Source organism: Drosophila kikkawai, chromosome 2L, assembly GCF_030179895.1.
Source record: "Drosophila kikkawai strain 14028-0561.14 chromosome 2L, DkikHiC1v2, whole genome shotgun sequence".
Taxonomy (NCBI): Eukaryota; Metazoa; Arthropoda; class Insecta; order Diptera; family Drosophilidae; genus Drosophila; species Drosophila kikkawai.
In genome coordinates, this window is record NC_091728.1 from 75,240 (window position 1) to 102,498 (window position 27,259).

Here is a 27,259-nt window from a genome sequence, read left to right on the forward strand (position 1 = left end):
GAGTCTGGTATATATATGTATATTTATTTCTCTCGAGATTCCAGTTAGTTAAAGGTGTCATTCAAAGTACCCTCCTCACGATCTATCCTAGCCTAGGAATCCTAGGGAAATGCTAAGCAGCTGAAGGCGCTGTGCGAGAATTAGCTTCAGTTAGCACCGATCTGGGGCCCTGGTGGAGCGTGAGGGGCTTAAGGTGCAGGTGTGAAGGCAAACACGGCAAACCAAAAACAGCAAACTGCAAACTGGATGCAGTGCGGACGCAGAGTCCGAATCCGAATACCTTTCGGATGCTCGTCGCTCTTGGACTTGGACTTTGCACCCGTTAGCTGCCAAAAAGAGGAGAGCAGTGCCCCAAGGGAGGGGAGGGGCTAAGCTGAAACAGGCACAACAAAAAGAATACTTTACAACAACGTGGGATCCAAATGCTCCTCCAGCAGCAAAACTCTCCATCTGCATCTCTCTTGCTCTCTGTGTTTTACTGCCGCTGCTCTCAGCCCTCTGCCAGCTACAGCAGAGCGGAGACTGCCCTAGTGTTGGCACTATGTTTTAATTTTAAAAAAATGTGTTTTTAATATTTCTAGTTTATGAAATGAAAAATCATATAAATTCAAAATCCTTTTAAAAAATCCGTAAACTTTTATATATTGCCATCTGAAATATTAGGAGCGCAAATAGTTTCCACACCTAATTTCTAAAAGGGCAGCACTGACGACGAACGCCAAGAGCAAACCCCTACGATGATCCACCAACGACGCCGACGTCGACGCGAGCGCCTACGCCAGCGCCGGCAGAGCTGCTCCATCGCGATCGCTGGGTCGCATTCGCTCACTAAGTTCAGTTTACGCTCACCACTCGTCGCGCCAAGTTCTCGGTTTTTCGGTTCCTCGGTTCTCGGTAGCGGTTCCTCGGGGATTCTCGCCGAAAGTGGAGGCAGAAGGAGAAGTGAAGAAGAATAAACACAGCAGCAGCCGCATTAGCCTGGATGCGGATTATATATTTTTGGGATCAAGATAATGATGATCCGATCGGGCTGAGCAGCAGCGTGTTGTGCGCGTGTGTTTCGCTTTTTTTTCCTTTCAACTGCGGCGCGAGTTCAACAAAGAAAATCAAAATCAAATCGATGAAAATTCGAAATCGTAAAGTTTGTTTAAGGAAATCATCAAACCATTAAGCCGTAAGTCGTAAATCGTAAATCGCAAATGGTACAACTTCCTTGCCATTGGAAAGCGGTGCGAATAACAGTGGAGTGTATTGTCTAAAAAACAGAGGAAAAGAAGAATAAAGAATACGGAGCAAATGAGAAAAGCGAGAAGCTACGGAAAGAGCCGAGAGTGAAGCAGAAAGAAGCAGAATTTACCAATCCAGAATCGGATTTATATATGTATGTAGCAGTGTGCGTGGAAATAAAACAAAACCCCAATATACAGAACATAGAAACAGCCTCTGGAGAGATCCCTCCTAATGTATGCTAAAAGTGACCAACGAAATTCTAGCTTATTTCGCAGGCAATGTTTAATAATCTTTTCCTAATGAACGAACAGCCACCGTCTCGGTTTTTTTTTATAATTTATTACGAGTATATGCAGTGACAGTGTTTTTTCCCCTCTTCTGTTGCCTCAGTTTCTCTGGCAAAGAGAGAGACTAAGCGAGAAACAAAGGGAACAAAACGGAAAGTAAAATTCAAATAAAATGTAAAACACAAGATAAACACGCGAAAGTTGAGTTGAGTGTGGAATTAATGGAATATATATATTCGCGTTTTGGTGATATATTAAATAGCCATCCAATAAAAGCAAATTTATATCAATTGCTAAGGCCAGCAAATAAATAAGATAACAAACCGAGCAACATCTTTAATACATAGCCTATACATTTTTGGATAATTGTGAAAGGCCCCGAGGATTAGATATTGTAAGTGGAAATTCATTTAGAAATAATCAGTTAATATAAGTAAACTATTTAATTAAATATTGATAAAAGGATGGTAAAGATAAATATTTATCTTAAAAAAGGTTTGACAAAATCCAATTTTTGTGATTCTATGGGGGTTTATTTACTAGGGATATTTTTTATAAATATGATTTTAAAATAAGTTATTCGATTTTTAATTGATTTAATTTATGTCTGTATTTTCAAGCTTTTTTCTTTTTTCTTGTGAATTGTCACTCTCGCAGCACAAATTCTTTACTCTCTTAGCTTTTCTGTAGTTCAATCATTTTGCCTTATTATTTATTTCTTATTAAACTTTTTTTTTTATTACCATTGGTTTCTTCTTTTTTTGTAACACTTGTTCACTTGCTCTAATTTCCTTCGCTCTCTTCGGCGATGCTTCTTTTAATTGCATTTTATGCTTACTTGAGCATTTCGCCTGGGCTGTCTGTGTGAAGTGTCTGCTTGAGACTGTCAAAAAAGTAGCAAAAACAACAACAAAAGTAAATAAAAAATAAAACATGATTTTTTGTTGGATTTTGCAAGCGCTCGTTAGCCGAATAACGGTAAAAGGTGGAGGCAGGTAAAAAGAGAGAAAAAGAGAGCCTGCCATGTTATATGGTCACGAGATAAGACATTCTAGACAAGCATTTGATGTTTATGGCGTGCCTTCTGGCTTCCCCTGAAAGTTAGCTCAACCCCTCTTCTATATAGCACTTGTATCTTTTATATCTTTACGTTAGCTGAATGAGAAGTGAAGCGCCGCTTACAGTTAACTAATTAACTTCCAGTCCGCCCTTAAAGTTTTAATTTTCCGACAGGGCAAAGCTGTGACCCTTAAGGTTTTAATATTTCTGAAAGATAGAAAAGATGAACGGTACAAGTGTACATAGCTAAATGTAAGGGCTGCATCCCTTACTTTTCAATATTTTTAATAATTTTGTAATTAATAAAAAAATCTCAAAAAATGTTTACTTTTTAATTAGCTCTTCCAAGGTATTTGATTTTATTTAAAAAATTCAATAAATATGACCACAAAATAAAGAAGTTTAAATGCTATAACCAATAAAAGTTACTAACTTTTAGTGACTGAATCATTAAGGGAAAGAGTGCCAGCGATAAGTATGCGTGCACCCTGAACACACAATAAATCGTGCAATGACTTCCCCATCGAAATTTCGCTTGGCTCGAACTCGGTCTTCTTCCTGTTCCATATCAATCACATCGTTAAGGTCGGTCTCTGGTCGCTGGTTGATATTTTTCCTCAGTTCCAACCGACGTGCCGCGCATTCTAACTATCACATTAGGTCATGTTCCGATAAATGTGTATATATAAACAGTATATTTGTTCGCCGCAAAAGTGTGTAATTAACTCAGGTGGCAGATGGAGATGGAGATGATTGCGATGGGGATGATGATGATGATGATGATGATGATGATTGTTTTGATTACGAGCGCGCTGTGTGGGCTCCGCTGAAACGGTGAGAACGAGCATTTGTCGAGCTGTCAGAAAAGTGGAGCAGGCTGCTCTATCAGATCTCCAGCCATCCACGTGAATCAGATAAGCCTGGCCTCTTTATCTAAAACGTCGAGGGAATGACCAGATGAGTGGCTACAAAAAATAAATGTTTAAATTTTCAGTTATGAAATAAAGAAATGGGCAGGGAAGGCAATTAAAATAAAAAGGCTTCCCCGCTTGTTTTATGGCATTCACGTTTTCATAATTAAGTTTTAAATAGTAAAACAAATAGTTTACAGTATAGGATTGTTAGAATTGTTTGAGTTATATAAGATGAGCTTAACAATAATTTAGATTACGAAAAATGTTATCAATTACCTTTCCACATATGATATCAACCTATATTGATTTTTTATTATCCCTAATTAAAATCAAATATGAATAGAAACAAAAATTTAATTAGTCTAATTTATCATACATTTAAAAGTATGATTGATTATTATTTATAAATATGCCTTACTTATTGTCTGACTTCATTTATCAAACTTATATTGTAGCTTAATTTATTTAAATTTGATATATCAATCTGGGTAAAATCCGAGGGCCATTTTTTACGTTAATATATTCTGGAAATATTTTCACAAACTGGCTTAAAATGTATTCATTAGCTTTGATTTGTATTTGCCATCCATCAACTGAATATTAATATTGACAATTAAATAAAACTAATGAAGCAGGACCAATCGATGATGTTTTAATAAACATATTTAGCACAATGCTTTAGGGAATTAAATATTTGCGAATATTACTTATAAAATAATCTTTTCTTGGCTTTTTTCAAAACAGATCTTACATTTCCCAAGTAAGCTTATGGTAATTCAAAAATAATGTCATGTGACTCAATTGACTTATCAGAAATAAGTAAACCTTTGCATATTCATTAACCTGTAGGGCCTTTTTCCACCCCAAACATACCAGGTGACTCAGGTATTACCCGTAATATCACTTCCCCTTTACCAGTGATTATCACATTTGCACTCCAAAGCATTCCCTTCCTCTGGGGGTGACGAAATCTCCGCAAGTGACCAGAAATAAATCGACTTTGAAGTCCAAGCCAGAGACGTCAGTGGTCTTCCCGGTATTTGCGTCACTCGAGGGCATGGAAAGATTTTTAATTTTTGCATGAAATTGTTAATTTGCTTCGGTTCGGCTTTCGAGGAGATGTCGCCAAAGTGAATCACTGCATTTTTTCGCCTAGCAACAAAAGAGCAGGGAGTTCCACTTGGAACAGCATTATTATTATTATTAAATAATAATATAAAAGTGTTTGATAGGAGGTGCTGCCGCTGCTGTGCTGGAATTGACTCGCTTAATCAGCACGCTAATGTTAATTCGAAATACGCGTGGCTTTTAGCATTGTGACGGCCCCAACTTCCCGGTGATATCAACGCTTTTATCAGCGCCAGCAAAATCTGCTCGAATAACAAATATGTACGGACTTACATATATGCCGTAGTATATAGTGCTGTATGTGCTATGTATGTACGTATATAGTGTGTAGTATATGGCTTATATCTTATCTCGCCCTCGACATGCATGTCAGCATTTAAACGACGCATTAGCCATCATCATCAGCAGCTCCAACTCCATGCAGTTGGTGTGGGAAAGCAAGAAAGAAAAGCGGCCAAACACATTTCGAGTTTAAGTTTGTTATGTGTGCCAAACAATTACCCAATGAAAAAAAAAGAAAAGAAATACAAACAGAAGAAAATTCAACGCACACAGTTTTTGGGCCCAGGAAATACACTTGGAGATACTAACAAAGCGAAATTTAACAATTACCGGAACTCTTTTTTTGTTTTAACCAATTAAAGGAAGTTATTCTTTCATCTATAATTATTTCATCTTATTAATTAGGTTTTATTTTTCTGGAGAGGATGGGAAACGCTACAATATATTTATTTTATCTCGTGCTGATATTAAAAAATAGGTTTTGATTTCTTAAAATTTTTTTATTTCTGGGGAATTTTCTAGCCTAAAAAAATAAAAAGTAATGACAAGGTGATAGCAAATAACCAAAACTAGGTTTTTAGGCGAAGCTAGGTATTTCCTTGTCATCTCCTCATAAATTAAGAAACTTGGTAAATCCCCTTATGGCTCTAACACCTTTTATCTTATACAACATTTAAGTGAAAAAGGTAAAGTCATTTTTCAAATGTGGAGCTGAGCTTCTGACAGCCTTTATTAACATGCAAACTGGTGATTAAGATCTCATTTAACTTTACAACAAACCGTACAAATACAATGTAGAACTTAGTCTACAAATATGGATGATTATGATAAAAGCCTCTTGTTTTTTCTTGCTTTTCATTGCCATGAAGCCCTACCAAATCGAAATATTATATATTATAGAGTATGCAGGGGCCCAATAATGAAATTAAAATTACAAAGCTTCACCGCAGAAAATATATTTAAAATGCCAAACAGGTTGCGTTTTTATTTTGATTTCGGCTGATTGATGTGTAGCCTGTCGCCTTGGCTGCTCCACCCACAGCTCCTCCATTATATATAGTATATATTGAATATAGTATATAAGGCATGGCAGATCTCACCCAGATTCGACACGCTCTCCTTTCATTTTCGGCCTCTGTTGTTTGCCAACTTTGCTCGTGTTTTATTGTTTACCTGGCTCTCCAGCTCACCAGCTCTCTAGGTTTTATATTTTTTGGGGACCATTGTTTACCCATCGTCAGCTGCTGTTTGATTTGCAACAATTATTTTTGTTTACGGTTTATAGTTTATGGTACGTGGTCTGATATTGTTATTATTTAGATGATTACGCATTTTAGAGTCGCAAGAAATAATGAACGTATGCGTGATATGCGTTTCGTCTTAATTATGAATTATTATTCCTTGTACTTGGCCACGTTTTTGTGGTATTTTTTTTTATTTTTATTATTATTAATTTTTTTTTGTTGTTTGGTGTAGAGCCTTCGTTGTGAAATTTAATATGCAGAAGTGTGGAAGTAGTCCAATGACATTTACGAGGGTATTTTTAATTGAAGCGTTTATATTTTGATTTTATTATCAAAATTAAGTGCCAAGGTTCATTTTAAATAATTGTATAAAGAGGGATTTGTGTTATTTAGTGGTACCTTCTTTGTTTGCATGTTTTAATAGTTGAAACATATTTAAAATAAAATGTATTAATATAGTGTTTTTTCAATATTTATTACTAATAACAAGTAATGATAATAAATATAATTTAATCAATTAAGCAATCATTTTAAAAATAATATTTAAAACCTAATCAAAACGTGTAAAGCTGTTGTGCACATTTTTGCGGTAACTGTGCCCACCTTAGAGGTTTACGCCGATGGTTAAAGGCATCGGCGGCGGCGTAGGGGTCAAAATGACTCGGCGGCGGCGGCGTAGTAGTCAGGAAGACCCGGCGGCGGCGGCGCGTCAAATAAGGCAAAAAGGCCATTTTAATGAGTTATTTATTTTTTTTTAAGTTTTATAAAGAACAATGACACTGAAGGCCGCGCTGAAGCTGCGCCGATGCCGCACCAGCGGCGCGCCGCGGCGCGCCGTTATTTTCATAATTTGGCGGCGGCGCGTCAAATAAGGCAAAAATCGGCGGCGGCGGCGGCGTGGCGCGGCGGCGTATATGTCTAGCCCACCTATTGAACCCAAAAATAGTTGATAAAAAAAACTCAGATGTTCATAAAGCCTTTACCTAATTATAATGCTCTCTATTCTCCCTTGTAAAAAAGGCGGTTTATCTAATGACTTTTTGCCGTGCCGTTCTAACTGTTTACATTTCATTGTCTTGGCATAGTTTTTTTTTGTGTTTTGCAACCACACTAATTGCGAATAAATTGTGCGCAGTTATAATCTGTGGAGACGGGCCCTGCTTGGCGTCCCCCTGCGGCACTATCTGCTCCGCCCCTGTCGCCTAATCTAGCGCCTGCCTCTGCCGCTGCTGATCGACAGGCAGGCGCCAACTGACAATGGAATTTCATGAAATCTAATTGACAGGCCAATAAATAAAGTAAAAGAAATATACACACGGCGACAAAAAAGTAGCTCTAAATATTCGAATTATTAGATATTATTAATTAATAATATTCATAACTAATTTTTATTGTATTTTAGCGACATCAAAATCATTTTTAGTAAGCTTAAAACATGTATTGCATGCTTTCTATTTTTTTAAATTCTAAATAAACGAATTTTATTGGTATACATTTTTTGCAGTGCAAAGATTTGATTTATTGTCAATATTTATTACAAAATCAATAGATTTCTGATGTTCAGTTCAGTTGATATACTTTTTTGCTTATCAGGGAAACGTGGAAATCGAAAAGAGCGTGGCAAAACGAATTTAATTCAATTCGCTGCTGTAAACGGTCATTAAGAACAACGCCAGAATAAAATATATATAAAAATCAAATAAAATTCAGTCAAAGACAACCTTCCGATCGCTGGCAGTTCAGGTTCATTGACTTGCCTTCACACCTTGGACGACTGCTTGAGCGACGCGACACGACGGCGCAGATTGAAAAGCGCGCTACTAATTGTGAGATAAAAAGTCAAGGTCGCCGGCGATAAGGCTACGTGTTGTGATAAGAAAAGCCAAACAAGCGCAGTGGGAAAAGCCATAAACACGGAGCATTCAGATGATAAACAGTTGAAGGAAAGTTCCTCGGCAGGCGAACAGGAATTCCATTCAAAAAATGTTGAAATATGATAATGGGGTTTTTTTTTGTTGATCAGATTTTGCTTAGTAAGTTCTTTATTTGATCTCGTGGCCAAGAGCCTTTTGTTGATCTAATGAATATATTTCTATAATTTCTACTATTGTTCGATTGAGCTCCCCAAATGTTTGATTAATTTATGCAAAGCTCTCAGAGGTCATTGTTTGAAATTGGTCAATATTTTGTGCTAGATTATTCAAATATAATAAGTGGCAAATAAAAGGTTAAGGTTTTGGTTTATTATTTCTCTATTGTTCGCTTATGGTTTTAGTCAGAATAAATAATGTCTTTGTTGGCTTAATGTTTAATATTTAAGTTTTGGGTACAGATTTATAATAATTCAGAAAGGTCATAAATTCAGATTAGAATTGAATAATTGGATTAATATTTTTTAAAGAGAAAAAAAAAACCATATATATAATCCTAAAATTATAAGTAGCAAACGAATTTAAAGCAAATTATTAACAAACAAAGCACTCTTCAGTTTTCGGTGGACTTATTTAAACAATCAGCTTCTCTAAAAACTTTTCACCCTCGAGACTTTATTAATACATATTTTAATTGCCGAATATCTTCAAGCTACGTATATAGGTCTATGTATAATCCCTATAAATTTCATTTTCCCCCCAACGAAACGAATGTGTCACAAATTATTTATGATGCCAAACTTGGCCAGAGAGAGCATATAAATTTGGGGCTCCTTCTCCGGCTTTTTGCTTGGCCAACTTTTGCATTCATAAATAGTCTAATGATGTTGCTTTGACTGCTGACTCCATTAATCAAAGCTTGTCACTCAGTCATTCACCCATTCGGCCAAGTATTTATTTATTGTGCGGTTTTTTTCCGTATTTTTTGCTGGCGGATGTATCTTGTATCTGTTGGTGTTCAATGTTTTGTTTGGCCCGCATGAAAAGTTTTTCGGTTCGGTTTTTTGCCGGATTTCGTTGGGGCTTGAGGGTTTTCCCAATCAGGCAATTAAAAAATTATGTAGGAAATGTACAAATGGGATTCTAGGTAAATCCTCTCGTCACAAATCCGGCTCTAATATTTGTGTTTCTTTAATTGCAGATTTAATTTGAACAATGGCTTCTTCACCAAACAACGCGGCGCCGCCCGTTTTATGGCGGGCGAGACGTAAAATTGGTAAGTTCCTTACATTTTTCCATCTAAGCACAACAATCGACACTTTCATGGGTCATTAAGTTATTATTATTCTCAGATTTATATCTGTTGAATGTTGAAACAAAAGGGCGCTGGGCAAGGTTCAATGTCATTGTTGTCCTGCCGCCATTTGTTGCATATTTCAGCGTTCATTATCCTTTGCGTTGAGAGGTTTGGAGAAGGATCTGCCCTTGTGGCATTATTGTCTGACTTTAAGTGGCGGAAAATTGAAAACTTCAAGTCTGAGGGGTTTGAGATTTTTTTTTTGTTTTTTATGAGAACAATGATTTTTTGAATTCATAACTAAAATCAATGGCATTTGCAGGAACAATAAAATAATTAAGTCAGTAAGATAGGGAGATGAGTTATGTTGGGATCAAACCCAAAAAACTTCTGCCAAGCTGAAAACAATCACATAAACTTTTAATTAATTTCAAACAAACGGCCAAACAAACAACGAATGGCGGACGGGCCGGGCAAACAAACAAAACCAAGCGAGAGGCAACTAGAGAGAACTTTACACAATTTATGGTCGCTGTCGCGTGGCTCAGGCGGACCCACGCCCACCACCACCACCTTTCTCTAAGACTGCACAGAAAAAAATTATATAAAAAGTATTTAGCACCATGGGGAATTATTTTTCTTAAGATTAAAAAATACTTGGAATGGTGCCGAAAAGTATGCTATAAATTGCTAGACCTTACAAGCAAGCTTATGAATAATTGCTTAAATTGTAAATTTCTCTATTACTAAAATTTTAAATCACTTAATAATTGTACAAAAATATTTTATACACGCAACCCTTAAATGTTATGGTTCGATTAATTTTCTCATTTGTTGTTATAGATACTTTTAGTATCTAAAACTAATTTTTGTGAATTTCAAAACTAGTAAAGTCTTTGGCATTTCCGAAGAGACTTCTTTTTTGTCCTGTGTGATCCTACTGTTTGCCTTTGTAATGGTAACAAGGAGTTGCAGAATGGGAATAAGAATGAACATGGAAGTAGAAAAGGGGAGCGCGCTCCGCCATGAGTGGCACTGGAGGCAGCAGCCAAGGGAAGACTTCGCACGCTTTGTCAACACTTTGCAGGAAGCCAAGTCGCTGATGTCGTCGGTGTCACGCTCCATGTGGTTTATAGAGTCACACAGATACGTGCACACGCACACTTGTCTGCCGTCATTTCCGTTTCCGCTACGACAAAAAAAAAAAAAAAACACTGGCAAACAAAAAGGCCATAACAAAATGAGAGCCAAGTATTTAAGTAAAAGGGCACATAATAGCATTAACGCCTTAATATTTAATAAGTGCCTTTAAATTAAAATAAATAAATAAATATCATTAAACACTGATAAAAATATATACATATATATATATTTTTTTTAAGAAAACCTTTTTAAAGGATTGCAGGCTTTTCTCTAACGAAACCTATGGAAATTATATTTTATTAAGAGAAGGGCTACAAATTGCACTTAATCTCTATCTTAAATACAAATGGAGGTTTAAATATACTTTTAAATTAAATTGCTTATTAAAAGAATATCAGGTAACCCTAAAAAATAGACTGAAGTAAACGTATTAAGTTAATATCCTTTCCGGCTATTACTTTGTGTCTTTGCACTGACTTCATTTTATTTGTTTTGATTTTCTTGAATTCCACTCAACTTCGGTCCGGCCCGGCTTCGTTTGCCGGCAACTTGGCATTGAGCCAAACGGTGAGAGAATTTAACTCGAGCAAAAAAAAAGGGAGCCAATATCGTAAGGGTTGAGTGGAGCTTTTTGTTGGCAGAGTCAAAGCTCGGGCAAAGTTTATCCAAAGTTTTATCTGCTGCAGTCGCCAAAGAACTTTGAGCATTACATTTTTTCTTTATTATTTTTCGCTTCTGTTTTTTGGCTTCTTGTTGTTGCGGTTTCTGTTTTTCTGTTTTTTTTTCTTCTTTTTCTTATCTGTTTCTGGTTTGCTCAAAAGCCGGTTCTTTTGGCCAACTGAAACTGAGTCGAAATCGATGCTCTGTGTGTTTATTTTTTTAATTTTTGAGCCAGCTTGGGTAACGGTGCATATTCTTGAGTCATGTCTGCAAAAGTGTTCTGCCTTTTTTTTCGTAAAGAGTAGCTGTTGTCTTTGTTTGATTTAATATCGCAAAATGACAGTAAAAATGTTGACAAGTTTAATTAAACTCCCTGCTGCAGAGAAAACATGTTATCTTCTAGTTTTTCGTATTAATTTTTTCTTGTGTTCTATAATAAAATGACTGAAAAATGTGGGATGAGACCAGAAAAAATTAATTAAAATCATTTCTTAATAATTTATTTTAAATATCAACGGAACTTAAGATTTTGAAATCCCTAAGAATTGTATCCAATTTTTTGTAGAAATTGCTTGCTTGGCTAGATTTTTTTATTATATTTTTTTTTATTATTATTATTTTTTTTTTATTATAATAAAGTATATATATATATATATATAAATAGTGAATATCTCCAACTGTGGAAAAATACGTTTTCTTTCTAAATGGCTGCTGAAAATATAATTGTAAAATAAAATTAATATTTCAAAAACTTCTATTATTATAAAACTATATTTTTTGTATTAGAATATGTAAGGAAAAATAACATTGCATTTTTGAAATATTGACATTAAAATTGTTTTAAACCTTAAGCTCAGGAATTTCTTTGTTTTGTTTTTAATTTTTTTCGCTACCATGTTTTTCCATTTTTGCTAAAGTTTGCGCTGGCGCTGCCGTTGCCCATCAATTCATTAAGGCGGCTATCTGCAGGCAGCGCAATCAATTACGGCCATGGTCACGTTAGCGTTAACAGTAAAAACCGTAAAAATATATACAACGAAGAGGTAAAAAAGCCGAACAAGTTAAAGAGTAAAAAGCTAAAGTCGCACATTTCCCAGGTCACACACAGAGGTACATTTTTTGCTGATAAGAAATCGGGGGAAAAAAGAGGAAAAATCATTTTGCGCTATCAACAAGTTGAATGCGAAAGAGACTACAAAACAGAGGGCAATAAATGAGGGGGCAGAGAGAGACAGAGCGAGAGCAGGCGAAAGAGAGTACACAAGTTCATTAGTCGCCGCCGCTCGCGATAAACTAAAAACGGCAAAAGTGTAAATAAAAAGGAAAGAAACTTTTGAGTGACTTTCCGGAGTGAGTCTTGGCTTTGTTTATTTTAGGCGAATTCGCCGCGTTGCCTTTTCGCCGCCACACTCGGCCAGATACGCTCGCCGTCTCAGTATCTGTCAGATATTCAATCTGTTCGGTTGCGCGGTTCGCTCGGCGGCAAAAGCGGCCCGAAATAAAATTACAATTACAATACAAAAATAAGCAGAAAGAAAAGCCAACCAAGATCGGGCAGAGTTTTGTGCGCGCAAAGAAATAAAAGAAAATATATATATATATAAAATAAACGAAAGAAAAGTAAAGGGAAACCGAATGTTTCTTCAAGATGAGGCAAAGGCAATGAGAAAATAAAAACGTTTTTTATATGTGCGATCAACGGTCGCGTGCTCAATTCTTCCTCTTCTACTCTCTCCTTTGCTTTACGTTCGCGTGTGTATGTGTGTCTGTCGCCAAGGTGTGAAAATATACATATTAAAAAAAAAAAAACAACAACAATCTACATACATATGTATGTATATCTGTATTTTATATACAAAAACTGCATAAAAACCCCCAAAGAATCCAAAGAAATGTTTCGATTTTGAGTTTCCCGTTTCTACAAGACTTTGCGAAAGGGAAAAGTAAGGTTCTTTAGGATTTTTCTCTCTCTCTGCGTTTCCCTTAGTGGTAATATTAAAAAAAGGGACAGAATCGTAATGCATTACAATTCTTCTGCTAGTCTCTTTTTTTATTCAGCTGATCAGAAGAGTCTCGCCTCTCTTTGCCAGCGTTGCCAGCTTGATTTTATTTCTCCGAGTGTGCTTATCGCACACCCCCTTGTGTGTGTGAGTTTTTTTTTTCCTCTCTATTTTGTTGTTTATTATTTGATATTGTTGCGGCGAATTTGTTAAGCGTCCAAGCGTCCAAAAAAAAATATAAATAAATAAACTAAAAAAAAATAATAACAATAAAAAAATATTATTAAATGTTACCCAAAAACGCGTGTGGTTTTCGTAGAATTTTTCTCTAGAAATGTTGTTTGTCTTCTTTGTGATTTTTAATAATTGTATTGGATAAATTATTGCAAAATTAATGCATTGAAGAAGTTTAATAGAAACGGTAAATTTAATTGACTTATAACTTTAGTTTGTCTTCAAGTAAGAATTACAATATTTTGGGCTCGATTTTACAATTAATATTTATAATTATTTTTGTGTGTTCTTTTTTATTTATTTATTTGTTTATGCGGAAACTGCGCGTTTTTCTAGTCGCTGAGATAATGCGTGGAAAAAATGAGAAAGAGCGAACGAGGCGGTGCGCGAGTTTCGCGGCGATAAGCTGTCTGCTCAGCCCTTTGCCGCCCTCCTCCTTCTTCCTGACCGCGCCGCCTCTTTGCCAGCCGCCCCCCGTTATACCCCTTTGCCCCTCTGGCCAGCAGACAGGTGCGTTCGTGAGTTCAATTCGCTTTTGTTGTCATTTCGCCTTTGTTGCTGTTGTTATTCTTGCGCTTTTATCAAGAGAATAAAACATACACACATTCGGGCACGCACATATGTTTTTGTGAATGTGTGGTGTGTATAGCAAGTTGAGTCAATAAAGTCTTTTTTACTGTGTATTTTTTTTTTTTTTTTTGATGTAACGGAAATGGTTTTGTCGTTTTTTATTTAGTTCTTTCCCCTTTTTTTTTTTACAGTTTTTTTTTCTAGGTTTTCTTGTAGTTTTTATGTTGTTTTGGGCTTCCAAAAACAAAGTTGATATTTTTGTGTTTAAAAATATAAAATAATATCTTAAAACCTAACCATAATAATCATTCCTGGAAATTTTGCTTGGAGACAAGCTCGATTAATATAACTTAAGGGGTTAAATGTTAACAATAAATTTTGAGTTAATTTGCTTTTTGAATTAATTAAAAAATGCGTCAGTCGGCTGTCAGGCCTAATAAAAGATTTAATTATATTATTTTGTTACTTGGAAACATTGTGATCATGAAGTTAATTTACTGTCAACTTTAGGAGAATGTTCCACGAAAAATATACAAAAATGTTTAAAAACTACTAGTTTGAATTTGTTTAAGCACCCAGCAAATGCTTCTATTCAAATCTAATCTTTGTTTAAATAGGAACTAAGTACATTCATTGATAAAAGGCAGCACTTGAGGCTCGATTCGATTTGAGTCTATGATTTTTATGGAGCCAACTTCAAGAATATATCTTTTGCGGGCTCCGTATCCGCGCTAACCAGCTGCACACACACCGAATAGTCCGGGCTAAAATGTAAGCCCACGACTTTGTTGTTTATGATTGTCATTATCAGAAGGAATTACCATTGTTATCCGGCTAAATCTAGTCATTACTCACGCGCCTTATCAGTGGGCGTCCGTTCGTGCTTTCTGATGCTGATAATGCGGTTTACCTGGCCTACCTGTTACTTGCTTCTATCAGCCTATCAGTCACATTGAAATGATGCCGTCACTTGGCCAAAATAATCACTGACGACTGGCTGGTCATTCTTGTTGACCGCCCAAGTGGGGGAATTTCCTGGAGTTGGGCAAGGAAATTGGGAAAATGTGGAGAAAAAGTATATGAAATGATTTCATATCATGTCTTTGGGTCAGAAAAGACGAGGCGAGATTTTTGCCGATTTAAAATAAAGTTAAAAATTGAATCTGTCATTTTTTAAATATTTATAATTCTATTCAGGTATTTTATTATACTGCCCGAGGCAAAGTAAATTTTCTTTAACGATATACAATCTCTTATAAATAGCTTACCATCTCATAGAAGTATCAGGGAATTCCATTTTAAATTAATTAAATAAACAGTGGCCTTAAAAGTAATGCTGATAAATCATCAAATGCTCGGCTCAAAATATTTGATTTATTATTTGAGCTATGAGCTTGATTCAATAATTACACCATTCTTCAACGAAATCGCCACAAGAAACCAGTTGAAACCCAATTTCAATATTAAACAAAAACGGTTTTTCGGAACCTCATGTGATTCCCCGCGCTAAATATTTTAATAATCTGTTAATTCCTGAACCCCTGAGAAATGATAATGGCCATCATAAAGATATCAGCGCTTGACTCCGCTGATTTCAGTTCCAAGAACTGTGCTCCCTAACGATGGCTGTTCTTTAAGCTTATATTTCGGAGTTTCAGAGCTTCGAAGACCTTAATAAATGCTCTTCGGATATCAAGTTTGGTTTCTTTCTTAATGACGTCTCTCTTGACGCACTTGCAACCAGTTATCCATGATATTATACAAGCCGAGCGAGGAGCGTGTGTATGTGATACAATATCAAGTAGTCGCCATGCTGTCCAAATGGGCTCACCTACTCACACCCAATATGGTTAGCACATCCGGAGGGCAGGGGGCGGTGAAATTGACCCAATATAAGTATGGCGTATGGTATATACAATATAAAAGATCTCAAGTTGATTGCAATGGCAAAAGTTACACACATATATGGTAATTACGCCCGGATTATTATGGCCAAATGCAGAAGGTGGTCGGCTCGGTTGGTCCATGGAGGTTGTTAGCTCGTTTTTGGCCCGGCATGGCTTGGTTTGGCTTGGATTGGCTCTGGGCTCTTGGCTTGGCTAGTGGAATGGCTGCCAGGCTTCCTGCTGCCCACATTTGGAGGCTTTCTTCAATGTGGGTTAACAGTTCTTGGAGGAATTCCAATAAAAAAGATTAATAAAAGAGCCCAGTGAATGACGCTCTAGTGATTAGGCAGTATGAAAAGTCTTTCTTTTATATGGAAAATCAATAATTATTTAATGCTTAATTGAAGGGTTAGAAAACATATATGTATAATTTTATGACTTGAACTAGCTTAAATGGCTTGAAAAGTATTGTTATTATTATAAGTTATAAGAAGAAAGTAGTTCTTCTTCTTTCTTTCCTTCTGCTTTAAAATCTTTACTAAACTTTACTACTACTACTACTACTACTACTACTACTATATTTTAAATAATGATTATACAAAATCCTTAAATCTATATTATACACTCTGCCATTTTAAATATGTATCTTTCTGTTTCCAAAGTAATTCAATTTCCTAACAAAAGAGTAAATGAGATAAAGTTGATTTCCTCTAACGTTTTTTGTTTATTAAAAACTTATTATTGGAAAGCAATAAATAAATATATTTATTATTGTTTAAGGTTGGTAAATTTTGTAGTTATATTTACATATATTAATCTAGCTACTCGTAAACTTATGCAAATTATCACCACGAAATATAGAAAGGTATATGCTACTTTTTCTTCACATTTCTCCATATTTCTTTATAAGATATTGAAATTTTAAAATTCAATAAATGCATTCAACGCGTGTGTATAAGCAAATAAGTATGGTTGAAATGAAGAGGGGTTCTTTATGGACATTTTATGTTTATTTATCGCTCTCCTCCGAGTCTTTGAACCTTTTACTTGGCTGGCTTATTGTTTGACACCTTTTGTTGTTCGATTTTCTCGCTTTGTTGTTCTGTTTAATTTTTTATTGATGTTATTGCTGTTTATTGGGGAATGCCAAACAGCTGTTTTGCTTATTCTGTGAGCTGGTGTTTCAGCCGCAGTCAGTCAGCGGCGGCTGTTGTTGGAATCTGGCACGTGTCGGCCGGCTGAATGGCTTTGGCTATCACCTCATAGTGGTATCTGTATCTTTTGCTGTACGTATATATTTTATTTGATTTGCTTTTCTTCTATTCGCTTCGTGTGGCTGTTGATTTATTTAATTTGCATCTCGTTTATGGTTCGTCAAAAGGCGCTGCTCGGAGGTAGTTTGCTTGCCAAACTCGTTTGAAACCCTCCAAATTTAAATCATGTGCAGTATTTTCAAATTAATTATTTAAATATTCGAATGTCTTCTTGGTGTTCTCTCTCTCTTTATTTTTTGTTGTGAAATTCTTGTTGGTTTTTATCTGAATGCAATATTTTTAAATTTTTATTGGAATTTATGAGGGCGTTGTGATTTGATTAAACTAAATTTTAAAATGTTTGCAGATGTTGGTGAAGTTCATGGGATTTTTGAAAGAAATAACCAATATAATAAATTAATATATATAATATTTAAAGTCGAAATTTTCCTCTTTTGGCCAGACAACAAATCTTAAACAGAAATTTCCCGCTGGCATTATGTTATATATTTGTATTATTTATATGTATTTCTTTTATATATGTATTTGATAAAGAAATATTATATGATGTAGACTAATGACGGCGAAAAGATTTCGTCTTTATCTTACACAATTCCCCTGCCAGTCGTAAAATGTCGAAAATATTGCCCGACTTTTGTCTACAAAATGTATATTTCACTCGTACTTCTGTTTATATAGAAAAGTTCGATGCCTCAAGGCCCCGAAGAAAGAATAAAATACACCTCAAAACTAATGTAAACATAATCATGGAGAATTTTTCTAGATTTGACTGTGTTTTCTATTAATTGGTGTGATTTTAATACATTTTAGGGAATCTGATTCTCCCCCTTAGAATTTGCCTGGACAATGTGTTGCCATTTGGTTTTTATGTTATTGTTTTCGGGAAACCCATTTGGAACTGACTCATTCCTACCCCGAACGAGGTGGGAGAAAAACTTGCGTCACAAATTCGATGGACAAGCGGAAAATGTGTGCCAATTGAACGATTTAAGATTCGTATATATACATATATAGAACGCGATCGGTCGGAAACGAGCCAGCTGCTGCCCACACACGGGCAGGGGGCTTTGACGGGAGTATTTCTGGGGTGAACTGTCGTCATACTTGGGTTCTCTTGCTCAGGTGCACTTGAAGAAAATGATAATTTAAATAACTAATGCTTATAATCATAGATATTGTCCATTTTAATCGGATTTCATTTGTTTATTTATACTATTTATTTATTAGAATGTATTTTACAATCGGTTTAATCCATTACCAAGAATTGTAATTAGGTCTGGTAATTATTTTTTTTGTTGTTAACTTTATATAGTAGTTTTTCTTAAACTATTTTTCTATGTGTGCCTGTCTCCACCTACCTAGCTTTATCTCTCTTTGCCAATTCGCCGCAAAAGTGAGACGCGCAGCTTTTGCTTATTTTCCTCCCACTCTTTTCGCTCTTTGCTCTGCTACTCCCCTTCATTCTCAGTTTTTCTCTCTTCCTCTCTCTTTTGGCATCTAATTGATTAAAGAAGAAGCAGCTGCCTTTAATTAATATGCTTTAATAATATGTATTTGTTTCTTGCTTGGCTGCAATTAATCTTCATTTTGTTTATACAAATCAAACAGATTTAATTAATTTATATCATGCCTATGTATATATTATATACAAAAGCATGAATATCTATGCATACTCAGCCGCTCTCTTTTTTTCCATTTTGTTTGTTTATTTATGTTTTTGTTGTTGGCCCCTTTTGTTTCGTTTAATGTTTTTGTTCGCGTGCTTAGAGAACTTGCGGAAAATTTTCCAACTCACACTAAGTGTATGGAATTAAAATTGTTTTTTTTTTTTAACCGCAAACTCGGGGGGAAATCCCAGTGGGGGCGCTTGGAAAGGGGGTTGGAATTAAACCCACTGGCGCCTACTTAAACGTTTTCTTTTTTCTGTTCCAGACAATTGCACTTTTTCCCCGCTTCTATCTGCTGCTTTGTTATTATATTTTTTTTTAATTATTTAAAGGTGTAATTTGAAATTGTTGTAGCCCCATAAAACCTGTTGGAAATTGCAGAAATTAACCAGTCACAAATGAGATTATTTAAAGAGCAAGATCTAGGTACTATTTTGAATGGGACTACTTAAAAGCTACATGGAATAGGGATAAAAATACCTTTTTCCAATTTTTCAGGAAGAAATTTTTAAGGATTTGTAATAATATATTTTTAGGAAGCATAAGAGCTATATTTTAACTGAAAGGAGAAACTTAAAAAATGTGCTTCTTTCACTTAATTTATAAATTTTTTTGCAGGTTAACGCAAATTCAAGTAACATCGACTGTTGTGCATCTATTTAATTTTCCAACTCGAATATTAATTGTTAATAATGCTCATTTCGGCTCTCAAAAACATTGCCCCCTTCGCCCTCGAAAGGCAGACACAAAGCCTTGAAATGTATAGAAATTATTTATGATTTCATTAGCCTGCTCATTACCCTTATCAGACAGGACCCCAACATCGTTTGCAGTGCCTGCCGAGTCGGGGTTAGGAACTTCAAAGACCGCCCCTTCTGCTCCGGAATTAACCTTTTCCCCTTGTCAGTTGTTCAGCTCGCAAAGAGCTTACATCGAAAATCATTCGTTTCGAATTTCCCAAGTTCCCAGTTCCAAGAAGACGCAAAAGTTCAGCGCTGTTCCTGTTTCTGTTTACTTATTAATGTGCAATGTCGTGCAATATCTTGATTATTGTGTGCGATTTTTTAGCTGCTGCTCCTCGACGGAGCAGACAGGGCCCCGGCATCGTCTTACAATTTATGCTGCTGCCGGGCGAATAACCAACGCAAACCCAAGTCAAGTCAAGTATATTGACTCGAAATTAATATCCAAAATACACACTCGTATCGCTGTTTGTTCTGAGCAGAATGAAAGGCAGCTCGTGAGGTCCGACTGGCTCCTGCTGATCCTCCGTTATGGATATCTAAGCCAAAGCCAAATAAGTAAAACAATTACAAGTGCCAAGTGTGTTCCCAAAAACTTTTCCCGTCACCCGCTGGATAAGTCAACAAATGAATTGAATATCAAATAAATATCTTAGATATATATTTGTTTGGTTTATGGTAACGCAGCGCCGAGCACCATCCATAAAATTTCCTATTATTTATTTGTTCGGATCATTTCCTTGAATTATAGCCAAAGCTCGCCGTGATAGTACACAACAAATTCGTTTGTAAAAAAGTTTCCATTTATGAATAATATTTGTAAAGACTCTTGTGTTTATTTTCGGTGTCATTCTCCGGCATTTCAGCCGCCAGATCAAAACCGAGCGAGGGAGCGAGTGAATAAATATTGTCGCAGACGCTACGTAATGTCTGATCGGCGGCTAATTAACGCTTGATTAACACAATTGGACACTTGTCAAACGCTGATCAAAGGCAAGTTCGAAAAATAAAGGGAACGAAAAAAGAGCTGAGAAGTTGGCCAAGGGAGCAAATTGGCCTAGGTTCAGGTTTGAGGGGCAGGTATGGATTTTCCGGGGCTATACTAAATGGTTATAAGATGTTTTGTTTTCTCTAAAGAAAAGAACAAGGTTATTTTTTTTAAGGCGCAGAATATCTTTTTTTGCGACTCAAAATAATAGTGTTTTTCTCTTATATTTTCTTGGGCTTTTCCCTTTGATATTGGACACTGTATTCGCATTTTTTAGACCTCCACAACCCCTCCAATACTTGGCCAAATTATAACGATTTTGGCCAAGAACTTACCTTACTCACTCATAACAATTCGGCCTCCGTTTCTCGTCGCCGACCAGCTGGCAAATGTCCAACAAAAATTCCATTATAAAATTAATTACTTAGCAGTTTATATAAAATGTATAAACTGTTTCTATTTTTTGTTTCTTTTTTTCCTACAATAAATGTATCTAAAATGTGGCACTTTAAAACGGCTTAAATGTGAGAGAAGATCGTGTGAGTGATGATTACATTTTCACACTTCGCCACGCCGAGCATTTTTCGCATATTGCTAATTGCTGAATTCGATTTATGTAGCTTGATTTTTATTCCATTTTCTGATTGATATTGACGTCAAGTTTCAGTGTTTTTTTGTGTTATATGTTACATATATATTCATACAAAAAACAATTTGTCACAAATCATGAGTAATATTTCTATGCGTATTTTTTGTTTACGCGCCTAATTAGTATTTCTATTATTTTGCGCATTGTTTCTGACAGATTTTTATTGACAGGTTTTGCCTCGGGTGCACTGAAGGTGTCTTCAACCTTTAATGACTCCTGATGTGTGCCTTGGTGTTCTTGGTTGTTGGTCTCGGGTCTTGCTTAGGTTGATTGCACGCGTCGATGGCCAAGGAATAAAGTCGTCGTCGTCTTCGTGGACGAAACCTCAAGGTGCGGCCACCTGCGGTCAAGGAGAAATCATCGGGAATTTCCTGGGAAAAATTGCTTGAAATTTACTTAGGTTTCAGTGAGTCGAGACAAGGTGGAAGTGGTTTAGCTTAAAGATTTACCTAGATACATTTATTTAAAGGAAAGTTCACAATATTGGGAAATAAACTATGTTTTAAAATGCAAATAAATAAAAACCTTATATAAACATTTTTCATATGTTCCATAAGCCAAATTAATTACATATTTTAAAATACAATTAAAATCTCTCAATTATTATTCCCAGCGAGTTGCATCAGCCATATTGCGTATACGCCACCGACACATTTTAATATATTATTTAATATGTATTAATTCGCGTGATTCAGTTATTCGTTTTCATAAATGGGAATTATTTTCGACTAATTGATTTTCTTATTTGGAAAAATTACAGCATTTAAAGGCAGCCATTCATAGACAAAAATTTCAACAGTTAATTTAACAGATTAATTAAAACTCACTCCTCTTCACGCCGCGTTCTAGGCGGAGTTGATTACTTGCTCTGGAAAAGCGGAAAAGTGTGGGAGTTGAGCGTTGTGAGTCGTAAGTGTGTGTGCAATCAGCCGGTTAATTGAACTGCACCCAGCCAAGCTCACACTAAACACCACGTCACACACACGCACACACACTTCCTCGAAGGCAAAAATGCAATTGAGGACGGGCACGAAAGCAGCCCCAGAAAAATCAAAAAAAAAAAAAAAAAAAAAAAAAAAAAAAAAAAAAAAACTAGAAATGAAGGCTGAATTAGAAGATATTCAGTAGTTTGGCAATACTCTTTAAAAGAAGACTTTATTTTGTATTTGTTTTTATTTAATATAGTTTTTTATGGTGTTTTGTTTAAATTACAAAAAAAAAAAAAAAAAAAATAGAAGCACTGCAGTTTTCTTATTTAATTTTTTTTTTATTTATTTATTTTTTATACAAGAAGTGTTAATTTTTTATTATATACATTTAAATATTAAATTTCTTAAGCAGCTAAAAAATATCATAATTTTATATTGTTTTGTATTATTTATTTATTACTTCTTCAAACTTCTGCCAGAGAATTGCCGATACTCTTACTTCCACTCAGGGTATAATGGCGGCTCCTCGCTGGCGACTCGCTTGGCTATGAAGGCGTTACCCAAAGAGTCCAAGAGTCATTCACAGAAATTGCTTTAGCTGGGCGTCAGTCATGCTGTTGCTGTTGTTGTTGCTGCTGCTGCCCCGGCAATTATTAGTGCAACAGCAACAAAAACAATAAAAATAAGAGAGGAAAATACTAGCAACAATACCCCGCCATTGCTAGAAAACATATTATTTTCTTGTTATTGTCTCGCAGCTCGCTGAATGAATGAGCGAATGAATGAATGAACGAATGAGTGTTTGAAAAAGTCGCAGAAAGCGACACGACAATCAAGCGGCAACTCCTGATAGTCAGTCGCCGCTGCGTCAGTCTTACTTTTACGTTTAGTTTATTTTTTGTTTTTTGTTTTACATTGGTTGTCTTTCGGTCCCATTGACGCGTGAGAGGTTCATTGACTGTTTTGTTGATTTTAACGCTTGGATTGCTGGAAAATCACGGAATATACTTGCATTTAGTTGGAGGAAAGCTGTGACAGCTGTTCGCGTTGCTGTGTTGTGGGTTAATCGCTGCTGTTGGCTCAAGTTTGTCAAGGTTTTAGGTATCAATTTATTTTAATTTAATTGTTTAACTACTGTTATATAAGTATGTATATGCTGTTCAATTTTAAAATTGGCTTTTTTTATCCGTAGTCATTATAGTTCATGCAAGTTAATTTTTTGTTTCCATGAAATATATAACCCATCCTTCAATTTCTTACTAAAAATGTTAACGCACTATTTCATGGAATTCTTTTACTGAAGGGCGTTTCCCCCTAAGACTTGCCGTGTAACTTAACCCTTTCGTACTTTCCTGAAATTACAATTTTATATGAAATGTTGCCAGTTCCTTAGTTTCCTTGTAACTACATGGCCAGACCCGAAATGCCATAATTCTTGAAACGAAAAGGGATACGACTTCCAAGGAAAGGACGCAGCCAGGAATTCAATTTCCATCTTTGGAAAATTGTCGAAAATTGATGTGTGGTTATTGGGAAAGGCCTGAAAATTCCATTTTGTTAAATTTAATAGACATTACAGACCATTGTTGCTTGGTATATTTATTTTGTAATTTATAAATATTTATGGTTTATTTCTAGCATTTTCTTGGTAAAAGGGAAATGCTGTTTTAATAATTTCTTATTGAATCTGAGTTGTTGCGATAGCGGTGCAATTTATTTTAGCCAAACTTCAATTGCGGTTATTACTATTTAGCCAACATGTTGTTGTGTGATAACCAACGTAGTTTCCTGTTTTGTTTAGTTTAATCTACCCTGCAGGACGTGGCTCCTGTCACGTTTAATTGCTCGCAAAGACGGCCTACAGACGGCTTTAAGACCACTCGCCCTCAAGTCCCCTTCAGGTGCATCCACTCATGTATGCTTGTGTTTCCCTGCCGCAAAATATGCAACGTTTCTGGCCTGGCCAAAGGCGCAGAAAGCAAAAAGCGGAAGGCAGAAAGCCAACAGAATGCAGATGGCCAGAAGAAGACTTCTCCACTTTATCTGCTGGCCTTGGTCTAGGAGGCGCCGTGCAAAACTATTTTGTCTTAATTAGAGAGAGCTGCCAACGTGGCTTCTTGGCTTCTTTTGACGTCATTCGAATGCAGCCAGATTTTCCTGTTGGTCAGTCCTGGTTCTGTCTCTGTGGTTCTTGCTTCTAATTTTAGCCAGCAAACAAAAGCATTCATTGAACCCGAAAAAAACCGCAGGTTTTGGTAAATTTCCACAAACCGAAAATAGCCAGAAGACAGCCAGTAGAGTGTTTACTTAGCTCCCAAAGAACTTGACTAATTAACTGTCGCCGGAAAAAAGAAGAAACACAGGAAATGTACGTCAGAGTCTTCCATCCACTTAATTTTCGGTGGGCGGGTGTGCCTTCGTTCCATTCATAATTTCCCTGCACCTTTTCGTATCTAAATAATTTTATGTTCTACTCTTTTATTGTCAGGTCATATTTAATTAATGATTCTCGTTCGCTCTAAATATTTGTTCGGCAGCAGGGGGAACTCTCAAGTGGAGAACGCAAAGATAATGCCTTCGACTGCCCCATAAGGAAGCGAATGAGATAGGGAAGTGCCGGTGCCTCCATGGGGGTTCTAGTAGGAGAGATAAAGATACTTGAAGTGGGGGCTCTTGGTATGATTTATGGGACTTACACTTTGGGTTTTTGTTTAGTCCCTGTTAGCCATAAAAATTAGTATATATTGTAGACATTTTTTAAAGGCATTTTTAATTAGTGAATAAAAAAAGTATAACAAGTATCCAATAAGCAAGCTTTGCTTAAATGCTTTGCATTAAACAAATCCCTAGTGCCCACGGCGTATACTTGATTTTGTTATTTATTTTAGTTTCTGTTAGTCATAAAATTGAATATATATTGTAGATATTTTTTAGAAGCATTTTTAATTGGTGAAAAAAATTACAAATTTCGAATTAACAAGTTTTATTCTTATCATACAATACAAAGCAAATCCCTAGTACCCACGGCGTGTACATGATTTCTTTCTTCTTTATTTCCTCTGTCATTTGTGTTGGTGCTGACAGCTGAAAATAGTTTAATCAAAATCCCAAATGGAGCATTTAAATTCTTGGCTTTAGCTTTGACTTCCTGCTGCATGGCAATCACGACCTTTGCTGGACTCCCCCCACCTCACACAGGACTCCGCCCCTTTCGATAGACAAACAAACAAACTAATTTCGACCCGCTTAGTCATGCTGCACCATGTCGGTTGTTCGGACCGCAGGACATGGCTCAGGGAATTCGGCGGCGGAGCCTCCTCCACCGACCGAACATTCCGGCGACAAGCGCAATCAGCGCAATAACACTGAAGAGCACAAGCTGGGGAAGAACAAGGCAGCAGTCACTGGCAGCTTCCCCAAACGTTTGACCTTCATTGAGGACTGCACTGTGCGAAATAAGGGGAGATTCTAATGAACTTTAAGCTTACATTTTAAATGAATAATTTTCGTATCTCAATAATGTAGAGTATTTGTAGGAATGTGAATTTATTTATAATTATTTAAAAATTAAAAATTAAAATTGTCGTCACTTAAAATTTAAAATAATTATATTTTCTATATTACATAAAGTGCGATATTTGAAAATTTGATAAATGAAGTATTTACGATGTTTTCGATATTTTTTGGTTTCACATCCGATTTGTCCTCTCTTTATACACCTCCCGTATTCCTATAAATTCCCCCCGAAAATTACATATTCTCTGACATTTTTTCACTGTGCATAACTGGCTTATAGGATAAGCCTGGTTGTGGCCTTTTCGGCTATTCGAGGCACGTTTGTCATTGGTAATTTCGAGCATGTCATAATGATAACTCAAACAAACGGGGGAACATACATATGGGGCGGAGGAGGAGGGGGAACGGGGCCAAAGGGCATACAGATGCAAAGAGGCAACTACACAATGTTTGTTTATAATTTATTTTTAGGCCAAAAGTCCTGGCTGGCCTCTGCGGCTATTAAATTAAGACCCGTGCAAATATTTAGCCAGCGGCTCACGTAGGTTACTTCAGGTAATTGATAAAGAAAGACACAAGGAGCCAAAAGTAGCAAGCTATGTACTCACTTTCCTGCCAGACAATTCCTCAGGCCTTGGCCGGAAAATCAAATTAAATTCCCGGAAAGCGCAAGGCTTTGAAGTGGTCTTCCATCGTCTGTTAACAAATTGTCATATTTTTTATTAAGAAAAGTTACACAATCCGGGTGGAAAAAATGTGTAATAAGTTAGCCGCAAAGAGGCAAACGAGATTTATGATAAGAACTAACCGGCGACGCCTTTCGCCTTCTACAATTTCAATATTTCTTCATCTAACTAACTTGAGGAGCGGAGAAGGCGGTGGCGGCGGCGGCAAAAGGGTGTCTGTTGGTGGTGAAAGTAAATTGAAAATCTTACTCAAGTAGCTGACAGCATTTTCCCAGCATTTTCCCATCTTCTTGTCGTGTCTGTGGATGCGTTCAAATTGGAAATGCGATACGCAGTCGGGGAGTCTAAGTTGTTACCGCCGGAGAATTGCGCGTGGAAAGTTGCGTATACGCCTCGTGGTCTATGAGGGTGGCGGCGGCGGCGGGTCTTTAATGCTCCACGCTTAGCCATAAAAATGCGAGAGGCGCGAAAGTAAATAACACTTGCATTCGAGTCATAAAAGTAGACTTTAATTAAAGCCATTCTCGTTCGTTAAGGCCGCATGCAATTTGTTTAATTTTGCAAAGGCCATTACCAAAGCCGAAAGCTTAGAGGCAGAAATTAAACAGAGGGGAAATAAGTATAAAAAAAAATGTATTAAATGCTAGCAAGGTCGCTGAATATATTACAAAAAATTATCTTGGAATTATAATAATGTGATATTAATTTAAATATTATATTCCTAAGGTATAATATAAAGCAATATATAGCAAATGTTCAATTGGGAACTGCAAATAAAAATTTAAATATATGTGTGTTTAAATCAAACGAACAACTTTTTAAACTTGTAACAGCATAAGCTTGTTTGTTACTAATTAAATGCCATTCCTAATTGCATTTTTAACTATTTTCCATAATGTTTTTGTGTATGCAAACTATTAAAGTATAGCTGCGGCGCAATAGTTGATCCCACGAGTTGCTTAATATTAATGTTTCGCCATATTCGCCCCACAGAGTTTTGCC

The 27,259-nt window shown here is 36.1% G+C and overlaps 1 protein-coding gene across 2 annotated transcripts in view; it reads left to right on the forward strand.

Annotated features, from left to right (window-relative positions):
• The window catches only part of Pde11 (Phosphodiesterase 11), a 72,889-nt gene that overhangs the window by 22,912 nt on the left and 22,718 nt on the right, over positions 1-27,259 (forward strand). Inside the window, exons 1-2 of one of the 2 annotated variants that reach the window (XM_017179897.2) lie at positions 855-1,911; positions 9,217-9,291. In XM_017179897.2, coding sequence (XP_017035386.1) covers positions 9,231-9,291 — 61 coding nt within the window. In that variant the 5' untranslated portion in view covers positions 855-1,911; positions 9,217-9,230. Of the gene's footprint in view, positions 1-854; positions 1,912-9,216; positions 9,292-27,259 lie in introns of those variants that run through there. The other variant, XM_070283369.1, reaches the window with a different exon arrangement.